Below are 23,446 nucleotides of genomic sequence, written 5' to 3'. Positions count from 1 at the left end.
CACCTTCACATCACTTGCACGGGCTTTTTTTCTCTCTGAAGCAGACCGAAGTGGACCAGATAACGGGCCTAAGGTACCAATCGGCCTGTTTCGAAGACTTTAGGCCTGCTTAACAAGAGAATGCCCATATCGATCTGTGGAGTAGCAGCCCAATTAATTTTGGGCCGTTCTTCACGTGAATCGACGGTCGGAACTGGTAAAACCAAGCCATCGATGTTCTAGCTCGATAGAGGAAATCTCAGCCATTCTTGGGTGTGATCGGACGGTCCTGGATGCAAAATCGCTGTGAAGGGCCCTAGGTGGTTGAGTTTTACTGATACTTAATAATGTTTTTTTAAAGCCAAACAAGATAGTGTTTGATCAAATTTGAAGACAAATCCGTTGAGAACTATGATACTATATTATAAATATAATATGAAAATATATGCCATGATGTATCTAATGACATTGTTTCGGCATGAGAGATGTTGATATCCTTTTTTTTCTAAAAACTCTGTCAAAGTTTACATCGTTTGATATTTGAAAAATTTATACGTCTTATTTCACGGAACGGAGGTACTAGTACTAATATTCTACAAAATCAAACAATTCAAAGTAAAAAAAGCAATCCAAAAGTTAGATAAAGCTGCGACATTATTTTTGGGATGAAGTGAGTATTTTTACGCAAACCTTTGATGGGATAAAATGCCCTCAAAGGTCAACTCCAAATCTGTGTACAGGTCATCCTCCACGGATTTTAAAATTCCAACAAATGCCAACCCATCCAACCAATCCTGAATTTTTTTCCGACTTTTCTCTCGTGGAGACTGGACTGGGAGACAGACAGAGGAGAAGGAAGGAAACCTTCGAGAAACCAGCGAAAAGGCGCCCCAATCCAGCCAGCCAGCCAGCGCCGAGACAGATCAAACGCGCACGGCGGGGCCTCGCCGAACGCGACCGAATCAAAAACCCTCGCCGGCGGCCGCCTCCTTCGCGGGCCGATCCATTCCGGCGGGCGAGGTTCAGCTCCTCGGGGGCGCTGCTCGGCGGCCAGATCTCGCGCGGCGGCTCGCAGATCTGGGGGCTCCCCGTTCCCTAGAAGCGCCTGCGGCGGGGGATGGCGCTCTCGGGGATGCGCGGGCTGTCGGTCTTCATCAGCGACGTGCGCAACTGCCACAACAAGGAGCAGGAGCGCCTCCGCGTCGACAAGGAGCTCGGCAACATCCGCACGCGCTTCAAGAACGACAAGGTACGCCTCCCTCTCCATTTTCGCGATCTCGGCGGCAATTCAGGCGGGAATCCGGCGTTGAGCTAGGGACGGGGCCAGTCTGGGCTGCGAATTGGGGTTTGACTCGTCCTGCTCTCGAAATGCCTAGCCACATCCTACTTACTGAATTGTGCTTGGTCCGAGGAGTCCGAGGCTTCAAATGCGACGCTGAGATGTTAGTTCGCGATGAGCTGCTTTGATTCTGATTACTTCGACTAGTTTGGGGCTGGAATCGAGCTGTTGGAGCAGAGCTATGTTGTGAAGCTGAGTGGCCTGGCCTTGGGTCGTCTACTGTACAGTTACCATCCAATATTGACGGTGGAAGCTGAGTGGCCTGGCCTTGAGTCTACAAAGTGCACCTATCGGGTTGGGATGATACGGGTCAATGTTTTTGATCTACATTCCAGCCCTGTATGTTCGACTAGCTTGGATCAACCCTGCATTCAAAATAGTGAAAATCCCCTGGTACCTGGTTCTACGCCCCTCTGCTATAACCGCATTACACCCTAGACAATGACATAGCTATTACGTGGCAACGGTACTTGTACATAAATTTAGCAACAACTATCACGTGGCTAGATTTAACGACAACACTGTGAAATACTATCGTGCATCTTAGTCATCAGAATTTCGGAGGCTTGATGCTTGTATCCTAAAATCTCTATCTACTTATTTAGTAACAGAGACTGTAGAAGATTTAACTTGAATGCACACATTGTAAGTTGCAAAGTATAGCTCCACACCGTGGTGCATCATTTGAATGTTTCATGACAAAGAGGCAATGCTACATATGAAACTGCTCGTCTGATCCTCTCTGCCTGCGTTGACCTCACCCTCGATCCCGTTGTGGCGATGCAAACTTACCGGAACCAATTAAGGCGTACTACAAAGCTAGCTTGACTGATTGAGATTTATACTCCTATTGTACTACAAGTGTACAACCCACAAGGTGTTAATTCAAATAGGCTGCGCGGCCCCCAGCATCTACTCGTCGTTTCCTTTCTTGGACGCGTTCGTCACCCCGCCTGCTCCATCCTGGAAGCTCGCACGCGGTTGATAATCTGCCTTCTTATCATGCGGACTGCTATTCCTGCATAACCTGCGGAACGCGCACAGCCCGTGCGCGTGTCTTGTCTGTGGGCTCCTTTTATTCTTGCAATTCATGGTCGCGGCTGATGCAGGCCGTCCGCTGACATGTCGACTTGCACCCTGACAATTTACACTAAGAGATACTTGATTAATCAATGCTTGATTACAATACTTGTGGTAGCCACCATTACATAGGCGGGAGTTATCCTGAAGAATATGGAAACTAACCAGATCATAAAACAGTTGGCCTCTACTTTCCTATCAGTAAGGTCCTTATCCATATGTGGATGGACATGTGCATTTGTTGCACATATCAGTTGTTTTGTAGAGTAAAGATCTGCCATATTTTGATGCACCATCTTGTTTTATGTCAGGCCAGTTTTGTCTAGATTCTAGAAATGTATGATCTTAACTATAAGGTGATATTGGTCTCGTCAGCGCACGCAAAATGCCACCATTGAGAAGAAGTACCATGCCCATTTATCATTTCCAATTCCTTTTGTGCTGTTGAGGGAAAATATTTAATGTACACACAAAGAATGGAGAAGGGATGTACCAAAACCATGCCATTCCATTTGTACGAGTGTTCTCATGGTATCCTGAATAATGTAGCAGTTATATGGATCAGTGTGTAATTATGTTGTTAAACTAGTGGAGAATACTTCAGATAACCATTCCTTTCATGGTAATTGCCAAGGGCATTCCACTTCCCTTGTAGTAATGCTGATACACATGCATTGCAACAGTTAACACATCATAGAAGCAATATAGTCTTACTGAAAACACCATTATCTGCCATCTTGCAGGGACTGTCGCCATATGAGAAGAAAAAGTATGTTTGGAAAATGCTTTATATACATATGCTGGGTTACGATGTTGACTTCGGGCATATGGAAACTGTTTCTTTGATATCCGCACCAAAGTATCCCGAGAAACAGGTGATAGCCGCCACATCTTTGAAATCCTCACCTATCAAAGTCATAATATTGTTTCCTAATTGCCACCCTTTGATTGTGCTTCAGGTTGGATACATTGTGACATCTTGCTTACTGAACGAGAACAACGATTTTCTAAGAATGGTCATAAATACAGTACGCAATGACATAATAGGACGAAATGAGACCTACCAATGCTTAGCATTGACGATGGTATGCCATCTCATGTTTCACTCTTATTCCGTATCTTCTTTCAGTTTATTTGTACTCTGTAGACATTCTATTCTGAAAATGTTGATCTAACTGCTTTTATGATTATGTAATCAAGTATTACTAATAAGCATGCTTTTGTAAAGATTGCATACGTCGCACATTCCATTTGGGGAATATGACTCAATACTAGAACATGCCAGTAAGGAAATCAAGATGCAAACACTGCCCGTAAGGAATTTAATTAACCAACACCTGAAATGTGTAGAGAAAATTTCCCAGAATCATGTCAAGAAATTTACTTTATTTTGCTCTTATTTATTAGTGCCTTTTTTATTACTGTACATCACTCATGATTATTTTTTATAAAATAGGAAAAATTGCACCTCTATCGGCTATTCTACGCGTTTCTTTAACTAAATTTATTTCAGGTAGGTAATATTGGTGGGAAAGAATTTTCCGAGTCATTGGCTCCTGACGTCCAGAAACTTCTTGTAAGTGAGCGTTATTTTGCTCATATTTTCCTACCTTCTCATTTGAGTGATTGGACTAATGAAACATCTGACTCATCAGATTTCAAGTAGTTGCCGGCCTGTAGTCAGAAAGAAGGCTGCTCTATGCCTTCTGCGACTTTATAGGAAGAATCCAGACGTTGTGAATATTGATGGCTGGTACTAACATAACGGAACATAAGATTCCTGATATTTTATCATCCACTCCACACAATGGCCCAGCTAATCATATTTCATATGCCAGGTCTGATCGGATGGCACAACTTCTAGATGAGCGTGATCTAGGTGTTCTGACATCTGTCATGAGCCTTTTTGTTTCACTAGTATCTAATAACGCCGAAGCATATTGGAATTGCCTTCCAAAGTGTGTAAGAATATTGGAGAGGATGGCAAGAAACCAAGATATTCCGCAAGAGTACACTTACTATGGAATTCCATCTCCTTGGCTTCAGGTGATTTTCTTTCCATGGCTCATCCAGCTTGGTTAAAGATAGGTCTGCATAAATTTGTACCAAGACAGTTGAATCTATTTGATTACAATCTACCGAAATCTTGTTCTCCTTCAACTTTGGTTGTTTGCTCGTGATTTTTTTAGCTGGTCTTGCAAACACTGGATGCCTGATTTAATTCTTAATTGCATAACTGATTAATGGCATTTGAATTTTTGTAACTACTTATTTTAATTAAATTTCTTCTTAAAACTGAATTATGTCGCATGCATCATCTACTTTCTATGCTGGTCTGTTCAAACAAATATCTATACCTGTTGTGCATATTGGATGCAATATTCCTGCGCATTCATTCATTTTTAATTACTTCTATTGTGATTTCAGGTTAAGGCAATGCGAGCTCTTCAATACTTCCCCACCATTGAAGATCCTAGCGCAAGGCGAGCTTTGTTTGAGGTAGCTCTTTTGAATATTGTACCCCACATATCCAAATAGTTCATGAATTATAATGGTTCTTGTCATTCTGTAGGTTTTACAGCGGATTTTGATGGGCACTGATGTTGTTAAAAACGTCAACAAGAACAATGCCTCACATGCTGTTCTCTTTGAAGCTCTTGCTCTGGTCGGTTTGTACTGTCTGTCTGGCTTCTATTTATTTATTTATTTATTCATTTTCAGCAATTTGTATATCATTTCCTGCCCCACATAATTTTTTTCTTCATATTTTTTTCTCCATATGGTGCTTAAGTATGTCCTCCTTCTAAGTTTTTGTTATGCACTACTTCTCCAATTACAGGTTATGCATCTTGATGCTGAAAAGGAGATGATGTCCCAATGTGTGGCTCTTCTCGGCAAGTTTATTGCTGTCCGGGAGCCAAATATTAGGTATCTTGGTCTGGTAAGTGGCTGTGTACTTTCCGCTAGAGTAGTTTCACTTGATTTTATGCATTCCCCAGTGTTGCTTTAGAATCAAACTGCATGTGTGAGAAATTTATCATAATGTAACAATTTTTAATTCATCTTCACAGGAAAACATGAGTAGGATGCTGCTTGTAACTGATGTACAGGATATAATTAAAAGGCACCAGGCCCAAATCATTACGTCTTTGAAGGATCCAGATATCAGGTATCTGAGGTCTTCCCAACATATTTAATTGCATAGATATTATAAACTGATTAACCCTGCAAAAGATTATATATATAAAGGTGCTAAAGCCAGTCAGAGCACACTTTTAACCTAGGGCGGTGAAATTTTGGAACTTCATACCTTATTTGTAGGGATACAGTAGGAGAGTATTCTAATAATTTGCTTAATTGAATCTGTATTTTCTTACTCTAGATGTACCAGGGTACCTATCTTGTATTGATAATTATTATTCAAACACTTTGTCTTACATCCTTCCTAAGCAGTACATTCATGATACTGCTATTAGAGGACCTGTACTAAAGTTTGCCTTATCGAAAAATGGACCTAGAGTTACTTATCAAAAAATGTTTCTTTAAAACTATCCAAGTACTATTAGATGACCCGTACTAAAATACTGATTAATTTGAGCCACAGATATATACTTTTTTTTTGCTTCATTTGAAACCCTTTTTTCCTCCAGCCTTGTACTCTTCTGTTCCCCGACCCCTAGTGTTAAAAATAGAACAATGCTTATGTATTAAGCTCCAGCATGGTGAGTAGTTAACTCATGGAGCACAACTATGTACACGGGCCGCATAGATGAAACAGTTTGGATGAAGCGCTTGGATCAGAGCAGGTCCAATACGTGGAGGGGGATGTTAAAAGCATTTCCTGAAGACATGTATATGTTTCATGTGAGGAATGCTCCATGCATGACTTACATAACTGATGACAACCACTTATGGGTTTAAGAGGGTAGTGGTGAAAGGCTCAAAGCTAGTATGTTCACTAATAAAGGATAAAATATGGATTTTCATATTGTTGTCATAAAACTAGCAGTTTATATAAACTCAGCTAGTCAGCTCGTTACTAAAAAAATTAGTTGCATTTTTCGTGTGTTCTGTACTTCATGTATTTGCTATCTGTCGTGCAGCATTAGAAGACGGGCTCTTGATTTGCTATATGGCATGTGTGATGTTACAAATGCAAAGGAAATTGTCGAGGAGTTATTGCAGGTAACTACTGTTGCGATAATTGTCCTGCGAATGAAAAATAATCTCAAGAGATTGTTGGCTTGTTAATGGTCATTGCACCTGTTAACTGCTTTCTATGGTATCCGTAACACTAATCATTATCTTCTTTTTTTGTCAGTATCTTAACACAGCTGAATTCGCAATGCGTGAAGAGCTGGCTCTGAAAGCGGCCATTCTTGCTGAGAAGTTTGCTCCAGATCTTTCTTGGTAAAGATTTTATGACTGGATCAGCTCTTATTTACTTATTGTTATTGAGATCTTGCATATATATATATATATATTTGAAAAGGAAATTATATTCCACTAAACGAGCTGCACAGCAAGATCACTGGCAAGCAAACCGATTACACAATCAGGAGCAGTGTCCATCCATTGTTTTGCATATATTCTTTGCATACATGTGGTATTTTTCCATACGCAGCCAGTAGCCTTCAAATCGAATCAAGTGTTCACCAAAAATGGGTGCAGCCCATGGTTTTACTGTTAATGTGATACTTCTGTATTGTGCTGCTGCACTTTGTGTAGAGTAATAACTCAAGAGGACACACTACTTTACACTCCTTTCTTGTATCTGTAGCTTCACGTCCTTGATGAGTGGTGGCTATATCTAACTTTTGTTTCTGTAGGTATGTTGATGTTATACTTCAGCTGATAGACAAAGCTGGAGATTTTGTAAGTGACGATATATGGTATCGAGTGGTACAATTTGTCACCAACAATGAGGATCTGCAGGTTCTTGCATATTTATGATTCCACTTTCACTGAATCTTCTCGGTATTGTTTGATAGACCTGATGTTCGACTTGTAATTCTGTCAGCCATATGCTGCAGCTAAGGCGAGGGAATACCTTGATAAGCCTGCTTTGCATGAGACAATGGTCAAGGTATTTTTCATCACCTGAACCTGTTGTACTAATACCGTGAAGTTTGATATGTCAGGACTGCTTGATAGTTTTAATTTGTAAGAGCACCATTGCAAATCTGTGTTTTTACTGGCAGTACAGTCTGCTGATAAATACTTGGGCCATATCGCTATCCTTGATGTTGCCTCATTAAACTTGGACCTTTTGTTCTGCTTTATTCGCCTGTCATAAAGGAATACAATTTGCCTACCAACTGTTTTGCCTCTTGTTTTTACTATGTTTCATTTTACATTGTCCTTGTCTTATCCCAATACAGGTCAGTGCTTACCTTCTTGGAGAGTATGGCCACCTTTTGGCTCGAAGACCTGGTTGTAGCCCTAAGGAATTGTTTACCATTATAAATGATAGGCTTCCGACAGTATCGTAATTTCTAAAGCACCTCTTTGATTAACTTTATTTTTTTTCTGCCCTGTTGTAAATCTTAATCCCATGCTTTTTTTTTTTATCAGGACAAGTACTATTGCCATTATTCTCTCGTCTTACGCCAAGATACTTCTGCATACTCAACCTCCTGATGCGGGACTGCAGCAACAAATCCTGGCAATATTCAAAAAGTATCAACTGACTCTTTCTGCTTTGATGATATGCCACCTTTTGTTTGTGGGGTTTTTTCACCCTTGCATTATATTTCAGGCATGAGAGTTATATCGATGTTGAAATACAGCAGAGAGCAGTTGAATATTTTGAATTAAGCAAAAAGGGCGCTGCTTTGGCTGATGTGTTGGCTGAAATGCCAAAATTTCCCGAACGTGAGGTAACTACATATCCTGTTTACTTGTGTTCTCAGATTTGCTGGCTCTACTCTCTTTTGTTCAATTCATTTTATTACAGTAGGAAAGCTTCAATTTTAATATCTAACTATCTATTTGCTTGTCAAATCTAGTCTGCCCTGTTGAAAAAGGCTGAAGATGCTGAAGTTGACACAGCAGAGCAGAGTGCCATAAAACTACGAAGTCAGCAGCAAACATCCAGTGCTCTTGTTTTAGCTGATCAGCCTCCTGTAAATGGATCAGCACCAGCTGCTAATCATCTCACTCTTGTGAAGATGCCCAGTCAAAATATTGCCGAGGTATGACCTTCTTAGTTGTTAAATACATTCAACATAATTCATGAGTTGATTTAAGTGGACATTTACGATATTCAGGAAAGCAATGTCAGTCATGAAGAAACTGCGTTAGAAGCCCCCAAAGAAAATGGTGCTCCTGTTGAAGTCGAGAGCAAAGTGGAGATCCTCAGTGAGACCGCTGCTGAGAGTAAAGTCGTGCCTCCTACGTCCCATTCGCCTTCTCAAGCAGATCTCCTTGCGGACCTTTTGGGTCCTCTTGCAATAGAGGGTCCTCCTGCTGCTGTAGAACAAAACCCTGTTCAAGGATTGGAAGCTAATGAAAGTCCGATAGGTGACTTGGCACTAGCTACCCTTGAGGACCAGTCCAACTCTGTTCAGGTACTACTGTACTTTTATCAGCAGAATATACAATGCTGTCATTCATTTTTATATGAGTTGATGTTGTCTTCTGTTGACCAACTCTGCTTTATACAGCCAATTGTCAATGTTGAGGAGAAGTTTCATATATTGTGCACAAAAGATAGTGGAGTTCTGTATGAGGATCCTAACATCCAGGTTCGCGGAAGTCGTTAAGTTCTTTTCCTTCCCTTTAGCATTTCTTATCTCTGCTGCCTTAACCTTCTTTGTGTTTACTGGACCCTACCTCTAGATTGGTTTAAAAGCAGAGTGGCGTGCCCATCATGGTCGTCTTATTCTATTCCTGGGGAATAAAAATACTTCACCTATTGTGTCAATGCGAGCTCTGATTTTGCCTCCTAGCCATTTCAAAGTGGAACTCTCTTCAGTGCCTGATACAATTCCTCCTAGAGCACAGGTACCAAACGGCAGTATTGCTTTCACATTTTCCCTGTTTCCTTTCCCAATTTTATCCTATTTTCATTTTCATTTCTCTATGTTCTTTAGGTGCAAATTCCAGTTGAGTTTACAAATCTCCGGGCGAGTAGAGATGTTGCTGTTCTTGATTTCTCATATAATCATGGAACTGTACCGGTAATTATTTTATGATACCATGTTTTCGTGAGTCCATGCATTCACTTTTTTTCTCACAAGGTAACAACAGTGTCTGCTTACTTATCCAGGTGAACGCTAAACTTCGACTTCCTGTTGTATTGCATAAATTCTTGCAACCAGTAACTCTTACGCCGGAAGAATTTTTTCCTCAGTGGAAAGCATGGACTGTTCAGTCACTAAAGCTTCAAGAAGTGGTAAGTTCTTCTTTGTATTATGGATTACTCCCCCTATTCCAAAATATAGTGCATAAAGATTTGTCCTAAATCAAACTCTGTAGATGTTGGTATTTTATTCTATAAATTTGGACAAATTTTACAATGTTTGACTCAGGACTGTAAGCACTATATTTTGGAATGCATGGAGTAGTGAATTGCTAAGTATTATGTGTTCTCTGAAGCAAAAAACAAAAACCTGACCATCAGCATTACTTGATTAAGTACTTACTTGATCAGTCTCCTAATGAATATCTTTGTATGTGAACAAACAGGTTAAAGGTGTTAGACCATTACCTCTTCCTGAAATGGCCAATCTATTCCTGAGCCTTCACCTGGCAGTTACTCCTGGACTTGTATGTCATGCGATTTGTCTCCACATTTTATAGCTATTTTGTTTCGTATTATTGAACATGTACTTTTTTAGGATACCAATCCGAACAACATGGTGGCGTGTGGTACGTTCTTTTCGGAAGCAACCCATACCATGCTTTGTCTGGTAAGTATCTTGGTGGTCTATGCATTAAATTCTTGGTTTAAGAATCTTTCTGCAAAGAAATTGTGCTGTTGTTGATACAGCTAGTTTGTCTTATAATTATTTCCTTATTTATCCTGGCATCATGTCGTCATCTAGACCATATTTTGCTAACTCAACCAAACACTTTTTGTTGTATCCATTTGTACCTAACAAGCACTATTAGGTTATATTAAAGTTTAGCCCAACCCAGTTCATTGCACAAACAAGTGCAGGCCTGGCCGTTTTTCAAGTTCCAGTTCCACCTGCCAAATAGCAGCCAATAGAAAAACTATCATTATACTGCCTATCTGGTCCTAGGATAGGGCGAGCCGGGAATCATGGCTTTGCAGTTTTCCTATCCTCTCATTCGACTGGTGAAGGTGCATCTATTTGCTGCTGTGTGCAGCTTATGCTGCATTATCCTTCGTAGCGGGTATAATAGGCAGCTTCACTGGTTAACTGAACATTGAGCCATAGCTAGGAGAAATTCTAAGCTAGAGGCAATTTCTCGACGGGCCATCAGTGCACAAAATGGTCTCTGCTACCTGCTGTCTTTTGTAGGAATATACATGCTATTATCATTTTTTTCCATTTTGGTACTTGCTGTGTAATTATCTGTTACATGTAAAATTTTGCACATATATGTTGTGGTCATACATTATGAATATTCTTTTGTTCAAAATGTAGGTTTTCCAACCAGGTCTGCCACTTTTTTTGACCATTTTGCAGGTCAGAGTTGAAACAGATCCCCAAGACAGAACACAACTCCGGCTAACAGTTGCATCAGGAGATCAATATTTGACATTCGAGTATAGCTTTGCTTCTCTTAGCTCCACAGTAATGTATGATTATGGCTACTAGGAAAACAATGCTGATCTCAGATTTTTTTTTTTCCAAACAGGTTGAAAGAATATATCAAGGAACATTTGATTGACCTCCCAAGGACTCGAGTGTCCTCCCCGCCTGCTCCGCAACAACCACAGTTGCCCCCAGCAGCACCTGCCACATATAACGACCCTGGTGCCATGCTAGCTGGATTGCTATGAAATGGAAATGTTTCGAGACAGTAGCATCCGGACGTACACTACTACAGTTGTTTCATCTGAGGATCTAACATCCGAAACAAGCATCTTGCTGCCAAGACTCGATCGTGGTTGAAGGTGGTGGGGCAGGAAGGGCTGGCGGAGTTTGTCTTCAGCTTGGTTCTTCACCGGAGAGCGAGTTTGTCTTCAGCTTGGTTTTTCACCGGAGAGCACTGTATTCTTTTGGGCCGTAGCAAGGGCCCCGCATAGTGTGTAATCTTCCTTTGTTTCTCGATATATGGATGCCATCTCGCATTGCGTTTCCTAGGTCTGGTGGTGAACATCAGTAGTTTTTGTGTGTTTATATGATGAGGTGATAGGTTTTCCACCAAGCCGGTTTGTAAAGTTGCCAATGATGCGCATTGCATTACTGTGTACCAATAATGTTGGAGAATAGGGGAAAGGACATCGGTAGGATTTTGTCTTTTTTGTTTGTCTATATTGGCTGGTTGCTCAGGATGGAAAACAGGCTGGGTTGATCCACCAGATCATTGACCTGGCCCAAAAACTTGAGCCTCATATCTGATATGCTCTAATCAATTGATGAAAACGGAGTGGATATTGTTGAATGTAGAACTGAAACCATGTCTGCAACCCTATTTTTCTTGGATTCGGATTCGGAGCGGAAAGTATGCGGATAGAAGTATGCAATCAGAGCCTGCCGGATACAAATACGGACCACAGCGTGCTGGTTACAAAGACTGAATACAGGGTGAATATGGTTCGGTTGCGGATAGGTATATTGTCGGATGTCACTTCGGAGATTGGAATGCAATAATGCATTGCTGCTGTACCAATAAGCTATCACAGGTTCGTTGTGAGCTGGCTCCCGTCTGCTGCCTTCGTTCACAGGATTGTCACGAAAAATAAGGAAGACGAGGAGGAAGATTCGAGATTAAAGGCATTAATTACTTGTGTTCTGATTGGACACTGTTTTAGCAAGACATAAATCACGTATTCATTTAAAGTATGTCTTGCTCCCGTTATTTAGTTTTTCTTTGAACATGAAAAAATATTAACATTAAAGCTCATAGTACAACATATCAAGGCGACAAGGCATCGAACAGGGATCAAAGGTGAGAGGTGCCTAAACGCACCTGCAGCTGATACCGAAGATTGCCTATGAAGCCAAATAGCGATCATTCATCCACCGACAGCACGGATTCAATATTGCTGCATCTGCAATCTTCAAGGGCCTCAATCGTGCTCCAAACCAGTTGATGTCCCGCGGGCGGCTCTCCCGATGGTCTATCCGGCGTATGCACTCGAGGCTGAGAAGGACTGAGCTGAAAATTTTGAGGAACCATCACCGAGCTCAATCTGACCCCCGTGATTTAGTTGTGTATGATACTTCCTATGTCTTACAAAAAGCTGCTCAATTTTTTGTTTATAATTAAAATATATCCATATATCTCTGTATCTAAACAAAGTTGAATAACTTTCTTAGGATGAAGGGAGTAATAAAAAACATCTATAATGTATGGTATGGAGTAGTAATATCATAGTATCATTATATTTATTGATCATGTAGTAGTAGTATCTAGTCTCTTTATATTTATTGATTTCTGAAATCTCAATGTAAAATTTTATACAATACTATCTATTTGTCAATTTTGTATTGAGATTCCATAATACTATGATAACTCTAAATGGTGTAGTAATATTATACACTAGGCAATATGGTCAGGCTTAGTACTACAAGTTAATTTACCGCGCCCGTAACTAAAGCAATTTTGCTCATTGATTGAGAACGGGAGTGTTTCTCTCGCCGCAAATGCAAACAAGAAAGTTACTGGGTGATTGCGGACGTGAGTGTTTCTCTCGCTGCAAATGCCAAATAGGGAGTATAGTTCAAGAATTGGAAACGGTTTAACGAATTACGTTCTGAATGGAGTTCGTCGTGCCTTGGCCCCATCGCTGTTTCATTTCACCAGATCACCTACAGGCTGTCCGTTTTCTACGAGATCAGGTTTACGGACAGACGTGGAGGTCGGGCCAGCCCGAGGGATTCAACCCCTGAAATCAACGGAAGACAAGCATGCATATATGATTATGATGGCTAACATGTATACGTGCATATATGCATTTGAACTGAAAAGAACCAAGGAAAAAACCACCACCATGGCGAGGGGTGCTCTGGTTGGTTGCAGCAGCCATGGCCGCGCTAGCCGTGGCCCTGGCGCTGTCCATGGCGCCGGAAGCCGGTGCTGCCGTGGAGTTCTCCGACAGGACCTGGCCACGGAGGAGTCGGCCCGGCCGTGGAGTTCACCGTAACATTTGTTCTGAAGAAAACTTCTCGTAGGTCTAGTATTATTGCTGTACGACCTGTGGATCGCGCACCACAGGGTGGCGCGGAGAAGATGCGCCGCTTCCGTGTCTTCAAGGACAACCTGCGCCTTGTCCGCGAGTCCCACTCCCAGCAGCGCGCGGGATCCTTCGTGGTACAAGATGGCAATGAACAAGGCCGCCGACATGACCAGGGAGGAGATCAAGGCCGCCCACGGCCGTTGCGAGCAACTCTGAGACGACCGCGAGAAGTCCAGGACGGGTTTGGCGTGTCCGCGAGAATTTTTTTGGTTTCAGATCGGAGCCAATATTTACCGGCCGGTTGTGATTTCGAGTGCGAATATATATACATACCAGTCTGCTAGTCGAATTAGAAATGGAGCAGCCTCTGAAATGGCACGAGACAACGCTGAGATGATGGGCGCCGCTTCCAGGACAACCTGTGCCGTATGTGAGTTCCACGAGTGCGATCATTCGTACAAGGTGGCAATAAACAAGTTTAGAGACATAACCGAGGAGGAAGTCAGCGCCGCCTAAGGGTTTTTCCGGTTCACTAAACGTATTGGAGAGTATTGGAGTGGATCTAGAGTTTTATAACTTGGATGGTGTGGTTGTCTAATCGACAATACCTAGAGGACGAGGTACCCCCACGAAGGGGGAAGAGGATGGGGTCATAGGGCGGAGAGCTACCGAGACGGTGGTACGCGATTTAGCCAGCTTCGGATCACGCTGCACGATGGCAGGATGTAATGCGTTTCGCGTATTACAATGAGTTATGGTTGTGCCTCGAAGGCACTCGGGATCCAGCTTATATAGACGCCGAATCCTATCTTTTGAAGCATAAGCAACTACTATTAAATTTTTACAAACAACGGTACTGAATATGTTAATCATGAGTTTGAATCATTTCTTGTTTCTAATGGTATTGAACATCAAACGTCATGTGTTAATACATCCGAGCAAAATGGTGTTGCCAAATGTAAAAATAGGCATTTGCTTGAAGTTGCACGTTCATTGATGTTTACAATGAATGTTACCAAATTCCTTTGGGGTGACCGTGAGGCAATTAAAACTGCAGCTTACTTGATAAATCGGATGCCTCTTCGTGTTCTGGATTACAAAACTCCTGCTGAGTGTCTTTTGAATTCTAATGAATTTATGGTTCCTCCGAAGATCTTTGGGTGTGTTTGTTTTGTGCATGATTATAGAAATTCAGTTGGAAAATTAGATCTCGTACTCTTAAATGTGTGTTTATAGGTTATTCTCCCTCAAAAAGGGTTATAGGTGTTGGTGCCCCTCGGAGCACCGATTTTTTTATGAACAACATGGATGTAACTTTCCGTGAAAATGAACCGTATCATGGATCAAATGTTGGGTCTGGTATTTCCTTGTTTCCACTTGATGAGTAGCAAGAAAGGGGGAGTGAAGGTCATGTCCTTGTTCTTGCTCCCACTTCAGCTGATTCCCCATCTACTAATAACTCCCCAAAATCAGGGGAGGAAAATGATGGTGTTAGTGATGAAAACTCTTGTCATGGAGACGAGGGTGATGCTACAGGTGTCGGGGGGATGACCCCCGATATAGCAAAGTTCTCTAGTTGAAAAGCGCGCAACACTTCGCGCATCAAGAAAATGTGCCACAGATCAAAGTGACATAGGCATCCCCGATAGGCCAGCTGAATAAGGTACCCGGGGATAATCGAAGGCCCACGACCCGAAGTTTATGAAGTTCGGAAGCCCAATAGGCATCGATATGGAAAATAGAGATAGATTAGGAATAAAAGACTTGTATCAATACGGGAAGGACTCAAATAAGTCTCCCGGACTTTGTAACTTGTACGATACGAAAACCTTGGCTCCACCTCCTATATAAAGGGGAGCTGAGGGAGAAAGAAAGAATCGAATCATTATCAACACACACCCTAGTTTTTCATAGTCGAGCACCTTTTCGGCTGAAACCTTCGAGATCTACTTGCCCTCTACTTTCCGCAAAACCCTAGTCTACAACTTGTAGGCATTGACAAGTTAATACCTTATCAATTGGCGCCGTCTGTGGGGATTGGAGGCGACAAGGAGCTGATCTCGATGGCACGGACAACATCATCAACATCATCAGTAGCAAGCAACGCGATGGACGGAGGTAAACAGGTCAAACCTGATCTCATCGATTTTGTTCCTCACCCTCCCGCCCGTTTGCATGCATATGCCGATCTGGAGGAGTCAATGGAGATGACGTTCGGGAGCTTCCACTTCCACGTCGGGAGAGAATGATCGCATCGCCTGGCGGCACCGATTTTTTCGGAACCGTTAGCGGCCGATTCTGATTTCTCGGGATCATCATCATCAATTGAGTCAGGCGACGAGGAGGCTTCGCCGCCAAGCTACATCAAGCCCGCCGCCGGCGGAGAACTCGCCGATCTGCTCGGCGGCATGTCTTTCAGGTCATTCACGGATTCCGATCTGGACTGCGACTCGGAGAGCATCGATAGTTTCGACTTCGTCGACAGATCTACTTCTATTCGGGAGGTATTCGCCGATCGTTACGACGGTGTCACCGACCATGAAGATGAAAACACAATGGCAAAATATCACCAAGTCTACGTGATTGGGGAAGCATGCCGACAAGAATATGAAGCGTCGGAAGCTTTCGATGATTTGGGCAACCCATACATCGACCCTACGAATCTCACCCGCGGAACATGCCCCAAATACGTCGGCCCCCACGCCGCGAGAGAGGGTGCAGCTATCGCAAGCAGCTTGGGATAGAGCTGGAAGGGCCATGAACGGCACAGAGCCGATGACCACAACAACTACGACAGAAGAATTGCATGCATATCAATATAGACTCGCTCGTGCTGGACGTGAGCTAGAAAAACAAAGAAAAATACTCGATGATAGAAGAGCTGCAGCTTCCGCGTCAAGTGCGCGCAGGGCCAACCTGAGCCGACAATCATGATCGACGGGAGATAGTCACAGAGCGGCACACGCGAGAGGAAGATCTCGGCTAGCTAATGTGCCTGAGCACGAAAGAGAGAACCTGATACAAAACCTCGATATGTCCTTTATGTCGATAGATACAAGAGGGCACATTATCCCCAAAACACCGGAAGCAGGATACTTGGCGACACATGCTTTCATGTTAGCATCCAAACCACCCGCGGGAGATCCCAGGGAAGCATTGTACAACATGGCCATGGCAGGAGTTGGAATCATGGGGACAGCAATACATGGGTAAAGTACACCGCAACCCGAGAGCGCACCAAGGCAAAATAATCCTCAACCTACTTCGGCAGCGCGAGATCCCCCTCGGACAGGTGACGCAAGAGATACGACGATATAAGCACGAGTTGATAGAGCACGACAGGAGAGAAGAGAACGTCGACACTCACCAGAAGTTGATGAAGAGGATATGTGCGGGCTCCCTTGTTTTACTCGACGAGTCCGTAAAACTCGGGTTCCTTCTGGGTTTAAGTTACCCGATAATTACAAAAAGTTCGATGGCTTGCAAGACCCAGAGGATTGGCTGATAGATTACCTGGAAACGGTGAAGTTAACAGGTGGAACTAGAGCAACTGCCATGCAGAGCATCCAGGTTCACCTCAGCGGAGCCGCAAGATCGTGGATAAAGAAATTACCGGAAGGATCCATCGACAGCTGGGAGACTCTCGAGGACTTGTTCGTGAAAAACTTCCGCCCAACGTGCAAGAAACCTGCATCAATAGAGGTGTTGAGGGCCTGCAAGCAGAAATATGATGAACCAATGAGGATGTATATCCAGCGATGGAACATCATAAAAAATTCGGCAGAAAACATATCTGACGAAAGAGCAATCGATGCATTTGTTGCGGGGATCCGAAGAAGAGACTTAATCAAGGATTTGGGTAGATCCAAGCTGAGAACAATAGCAGATCTCATGGAGATAGCGAATCGCTGGGCGGATGGCGAAGATGCTGTCCATAATAAACGGCACAGATCACCCGAGGAAGATCGCAACAGAAACAACAACCAAAATAGGCGACGATATTCTCGTCAATTCTCAGATTACGACGGTCCCAACCAAGTGGTGGCTGGCTTCCGAGGAAACAATGGAGGAAATCATCGGGATGATTACCAGAGAGGTAGCGAGCAGCGCAATGATCATAGAGATGCACCAAGCTCCAGCAGACAAAATAATCGACCAAGGTTCCAGAGGCCATACAATATATCACCCGAAGATCTTTTTCCTCGACAGTGAAGGGAAAAGACAGTCAGGGCACCTTCAGAAGGACTGCCGAACATTCCTAGCTCTGCATAGGTACACGGAGCATACAAATGCACAAGCAGCAAACAGGGGGCACACACAGGGGCCAAGGAGTGAGATTCATCTGCCACCTCCACCCGCAATTACTAGCGAAAATCAACACCAGTTGCAGTTGGCGGCAGCACCAACCAACAATGGCCCTTACATTGACACAACAGGAGCGGTGTCGATGATTCAGAAAGGTAGACCCTCGAACATGACGCAAAAGGTAATTTCACGACAGGTATACATGGCAGAGAAGATGCCTCCACCAACCATCGAGTACCTTAATTGGTCGGGACAGGACATTGGATTCACTCAAGCGGATCACCCACCTCAAGTTCCACGACTGGGTCAATCAGCTATGATTTTACCGGCAGTGATCGCAGGATTCGAGGTCTCGCGCATATTCATCGACGGAGGAAGCAGTCTGAACCTGATGTACGCGGATACGTTGAGGAAGATGAATATCTCTCCGGCAAACCTGACACCAACGGACACACGTTTCCATGGCATTACACCGGAGAAGCCGAACTATCCTTTGGGCAAAATTAATCTCGACGTACAGTTTGGAACTCGAGAAAATTTCAGGAGGGAGAAGTTGAAGTTTGAGGTTATCGACTTTCCATCACAGTATCATGCTATATTGGGACGACCCGCGTATGCCAGATTCATGGTTGTGCCACATTATACATACCTGTTGTGGAGGATTCTTGGCCCCAATGGCCCAATCACAGTAAAGGGAAGTTTCACTATGGCAGATAAGTGCGACAAGGACTTTCATAAGCTTTCCGAAACCTTCGGGATGCATGCTGAGTATGAAGCTTCTAAGTTCACCACCAACTACGACGTGCTACCCGACGGAGGAAGGCCACTCAAGGAGCAAACCTTCGACACCTCCAGGAATTCCAAGGAAGTGCAGATTCACCCGACAGATCCTAAGAAGATGACAGCTATCACAACAAATATGGATAGCGCATAGGAAAGCGCGCTCGTCGAGTTCCTCCGTGAGCGCTGGAAAATCTTCGCATGGTGTCCAGCTGACATGCCAGGAGTACCCATGGAACTCGCCGAGCACCCCCTTAATCTAGATCTAAGAGCCAGGCCAATCCGACAACCTTTGCGGGGTTTCTCCGAGCCAAACCGCAAAGCTATGCTATCAGAGATTAATCGACTTCGAGAAGCAAATTTCATCAAGGAACTACACACCGAGGCCACATGGGTCGCTAACCCAGTTTTGGTCCCGAAGAAAAACACTGATGTCCTTCGCATGTGCGTCGATTTCACGTGTCTCAATAAATATTGTCCAAAGGATCACTTTCCCCTCCCGAGGATCGATCAAATTATCGACTCCACAGCGGGATGCGAACGTCTTTCCTTCCTGGACGCGTATTCTGGTTACAACCAGATCCGCTTAAAAGAAGAAGATGAAGTCAAAACAACTTTTATAACCCCTTATGGCGTGTTTTGCTACAGAACAATGCCATTCGGGTTGAAAAACGCGGGAGCTACCTATCAGAGGATGATGCAGAAGTGTCTCGCCACACAGATTGGCAAGAACGTCCAAGTATACATTGACAATGTCGTCATAACAACAAAGCAAGGGTCATCTTTGATCGATGATCTTAGAGAAACCTTCGACAATCTCGACAAGTTTCGCCTCAAGCTGAACCCGATGAAATGCTCCTTTGGTGTTCCTGCGGGAGAGCTCCTCGGGTACTTGGTGTCAGCCAGAGGAATTGAGGCAAACCCCGAGAAAATATAGGCCATCGTGACAATGAGGAAACCAACCAAGCTTAAGGAGATACAGCAGCTGACGGGCCATGTCGCAGCTTTGAGCAGGTTTGTCGCCAGGTTAGGAGAAAAAGCGCTGCCCTTCTACGCGCTCATCAAGCAAGGAGAAAAGTTCGAGTGGAACGAAGAAGCAGACAAAGCTTTTGAACATCTCAAGCGCACAATCTCGACACCTCCAGTGTTGGTGGCTCCGAAAGAAAAAGAACCCCTCCTGCTATACATCGCGGCCACACCTCAGGTGGTCAGCACAGTCCTCGTGGTGGAACGAGAAGAAGAAGGGAAGATTCATGGAGTTCAAGGGACATTATACTTCATCAACGAGGTACTATCACCATCCAAGCAACGTTACCCGCATTATCAGAAACTTGCATATGGAGTATTCACAACAGCAAGAAAGTTACGGCACTATTTTTTGGCACACCCGATAATAGTAGTCAATGAGGCACCTCCCTCGAACATCCTAAACAATCCAGAAGCCACGGGACGTGTCTCCCTTTGGGGAATTGAGCTCTCCCCTCGGGACATCATGTATGAAAAAAGAAAGGCGATCAAGTCGCAGATTCTGCCGGACTTTGTCGCAGAATGGATGGAATTACAAAATACGGGACCCCCAGATTTGTCGAGTACCTGGCATATGAACTTTGATGGGTCCAAGCGATTGGAAGGAGCTGGAGCAGGCATGATACTTGTATCACCTCAAGGCGACAAAATGAAATATATACTGCGGATGACGTTCCCAACGCGTCCAATAACGAGGCAGAATATGAAGCCCTCATACACGGGATGAAGATGGCAAAGGCATGTGGCGCAACTCGATTAAAAATCTTCGGCGACTCCCAGTTGGTAGCTCAACAGGTGATGGACAAGTGCTATGCAGTCAACGATAGCATGATAGCATACAAGGAGGTGTATAATGAACTCGAGAAACTCTTCGATGGCTGTGAAGTCAATCACATCAGCAGGCTTAGCGACGATGAAGCCGACGTTTTGGCAAACATCGGCTCGCAATGCTTGCCAATACCACCTGGCATTTTCTGGGAGGAGATAAGTGAGAGATCAACCAAGGCGAAGAAAGCACCGAAGCAGCCGAAGAAAAAAGAAAAGGCCAAGGAAGGCTCGGGGGCTCCAGCAGCTCAAGAAACAAATACATCGGAAGATGAGGAGGAACCAGAAGAAGTTATGATGATACAAGTCCCATGGATGCAGGTTTACTTGGCATACATCACAAGAAAAGAGATACCCGAAGATCCGGTAGAAGCACGGCGAGTTATCCGACGATCCAAGGCTTTCACCGTGGTCAAGGGAGAACTATACAAACGAAGCATCTCAGGAGTATTGCAGAGGTGCATCACACCCGAAGAAGGGCAAGTTATACTAAAAGATATACATGAGGAAATATGCGGCCACCACGCAAGCAGTCGAGCAATAGCAGCCAAGGCTTTTCGGGAAGGATTTTATTGGCTGACAGGAATTGAAGATGCAAAAAATATAGTACGCACGTGCAACGCGTGCTAGAGATTCGCAGCTAAACCCCACTCTCCGGCAGCAGAGCTGAAGCCAATACCACTGGCGTGGCCTTTCGCACAGTGGGGGCTTGATATGGTGGGAAAATTACACAAGTCCTGGCCAGGAGGACACGTGAATTTACTCGTAGCTGTCGACAAATTTACCAAGTGGATAGAGGCAGTACCAGTAACTTCGGCAGACGCAACATCGGCGGTAGACTTCGTCAAAGGGATAGTCTTTCGATTTGGCGTCCCCAACAGCATAGTCACATACAATGGCATCAACTTTACCTCTCGAGAATTCAAGGCATACTGTGCAGAAGTAGGCATCAAACTACACTTCGCATCGGTGGCGCACCCGCAGACCAATGGCCAAGTCGAGAAAGCAAACGGTGTCATCTGCAATGGTATCAAGAAGCGACTACTCACACCACTAGAAAAAGCGCGGCACACTTGGATTGATGAGTTACCTAGCGTGTTATGGAGCATACGAACAACACCCAATACAGCAACTCAGGAAACTCCGTTCTTTTTGGTCCACGGAGCTGAGGCGGTACTCCCGATAGAAATAGAGCATAATTCTCCAAGAGTCGCAGAATATGACGAAGAAACTTCGAGAAAGGTGCTGGAAGATGACGTCGATGCACTCGACGAAGCAAGGGACGAAGTATTGGCAAGAGTAACCACATATCAGCAGAACCTCAACAACTATCACAGCCGACGTTTGCGGCCCAGGTCTTTTCAAGTTGGCGACCTAGTACTTCGGCTCACACAGGATAGCCATGAAAAATTTGAGTCCCCATGGGAAGGGCCATACATCGTCACTGAAGTAATTCCAGGAGGAGCATACAGACTGAAGGATAAGAAGTCAGGGAAGGACGAACCAAACCCATGGAACGTGGCGCAGCTTTGACATTTCTACGCTTAGAAAGCAATATAGTGTCGACGATGTAAGCATGCATTGTACTGAAGAGCTCGCAAGTTTTCAGACGCACTCTTTGCCTTTCAGGGCACCGAGTGGGGCTGGAAGGTTTTTAATGAGGCGGGCTTGCGATGCTGCAATATAATAAAAATAGTGATGGTATATTTTTTTTCACAAGGCTCGGGGGCTCGTACCCGAAGAATTCACAAAATATATTCGACTCTCAAAATATTGCGCAGAATTACTCGCCTTGGCTAAAAACCTCGCGACTAACAACATAGATATGCCAACGAGGACACTCGGGGGCTTGCAAAGAAAAATAATAACATACAAATTTTCCTTGGCTGTACATAAGTCTCGCAATAATTACAATATATACGAGTTACAAATATATTCGACTCAGGCTACATATCTCGAGAAAAGAAAAAAAAATAGCTTTCATATCAATCTATCTATGGCTATGTTCTCCTTAGCAGCATGAATATTCTGCGTCGAGTCGTCATACCGAAGATCTGTGAAGAAAGCGGCGTCGTACCGAAGAAGCTCGTCAATCATTTTCTCGCCAACAGGTGATGCAACTTCATTATGTTTGTCAACGTTCACCCTCCTCTTCGACGTCTTGCGGTAGAAAAGGTCAAAGAGATTGTTGAAGTCCAATTTTGAGTGACAGACCTTCAGCCAAATTAGAGCAAACTTTGCACCAGCCACCATTTGGGCCTTTACAAAGTCGTGGATACTCTCCACATTCCTGAACTTATCCATAAGTTCAGTCAGATTCGCAGGCTGCGGGTTTCGAGGAAACATGGCGTTATATACCATGGCCAGAGTACTGCCGAAGAAATCTTGGAACTTCCAAACTTGAGCAGCGCGATCCTAGAATCGAACAATTCGACGGGTACGATCCTCGTCCGCCCAGAAGTCAATATTATTCCTTTTGGCGAGTTCAAGGAGAACCTCGACTCGCGAGTTCACGTGTTGTTCTTCGGCGACTGTGTCAAGAAAAGAACCTACAATCAGTACAGAAGAAGCGTCACAGCTTGACAGGAGACATGAAAAAATATAGAAAGAAGAGGAAAATTACAACACAACATACCCGCCATATCTTGACTTGCATCAGTCATTAGATCAAGCATATAATTCTCGCGCTTAATGGCCCGAGAAACATCGGCAGCAGCAGATTCCTTTAACTCCAGAGCCTCTTGTACTTGTCGAAGCGCAGCCTGTTCACGATCCAAGGTTTTTTGGGACTG

At 43.9% G+C, this 23,446-nt stretch overlaps 1 protein-coding gene across 1 annotated transcript; it reads left to right on the top strand.

Moving 5' to 3' along the window:
• Positions 1-828: 828 nt before the first annotated feature.
• Positions 829-11,836, top strand: LOC127297542 (AP-2 complex subunit alpha-2). The gene is made up of 27 exons (XM_051327872.1): positions 829-1,228; positions 3,142-3,273; positions 3,358-3,483; positions 3,912-3,974; positions 4,054-4,151; positions 4,237-4,444; positions 4,826-4,897; positions 4,971-5,063; positions 5,238-5,339; positions 5,470-5,567; positions 6,502-6,583; positions 6,720-6,808; positions 7,228-7,333; positions 7,419-7,484; positions 7,780-7,886; positions 7,973-8,077; positions 8,157-8,277; positions 8,407-8,592; positions 8,668-8,967; positions 9,064-9,144; positions 9,239-9,403; positions 9,493-9,579; positions 9,669-9,794; positions 10,088-10,168; positions 10,240-10,311; positions 11,059-11,138; positions 11,231-11,836. Exons 1-27 carry the CDS (start codon positions 1,097-1,099, stop codon positions 11,373-11,375), a joined length of 3,123 nt encoding a protein of 1,040 aa, XP_051183832.1. The 5' UTR covers positions 829-1,096; the 3' UTR covers positions 11,376-11,836.
• The last annotated feature ends 11,610 nt before the right edge of the window (positions 11,837-23,446 follow it).

Source organism: Lolium perenne, chromosome 4 (assembly GCF_019359855.2).
Source record: "Lolium perenne isolate Kyuss_39 chromosome 4, Kyuss_2.0, whole genome shotgun sequence".
Classification (NCBI taxonomy): domain Eukaryota; kingdom Viridiplantae; phylum Streptophyta; class Magnoliopsida; order Poales; family Poaceae; genus Lolium; species Lolium perenne.
The sequence above is the reverse complement of the archived record's forward strand: the minus strand, read 5'-3'. Positions and strand labels throughout refer to the sequence as shown.

Bases quoted from the DNA above. Each gene is read 5' to 3' on its own strand.
- LOC127297542 (XM_051327872.1), top strand. From the start codon at position 1,097: ATGGCGCTCTCGGGGATGCGCGGGCTGTCGGTCTTCATCAGCGACGTG. The intron at 3,484-3,911 runs GTATGCCATCTC...AATTTATTTCAG, and splicing joins AATGCTTAGCATTGACGATG to GTAGGTAATATTGGTGGGAA. The intron at 8,968-9,063 runs GTACTACTGTAC...TGCTTTATACAG, and splicing joins ACCAGTCCAACTCTGTTCAG to CCAATTGTCAATGTTGAGGA.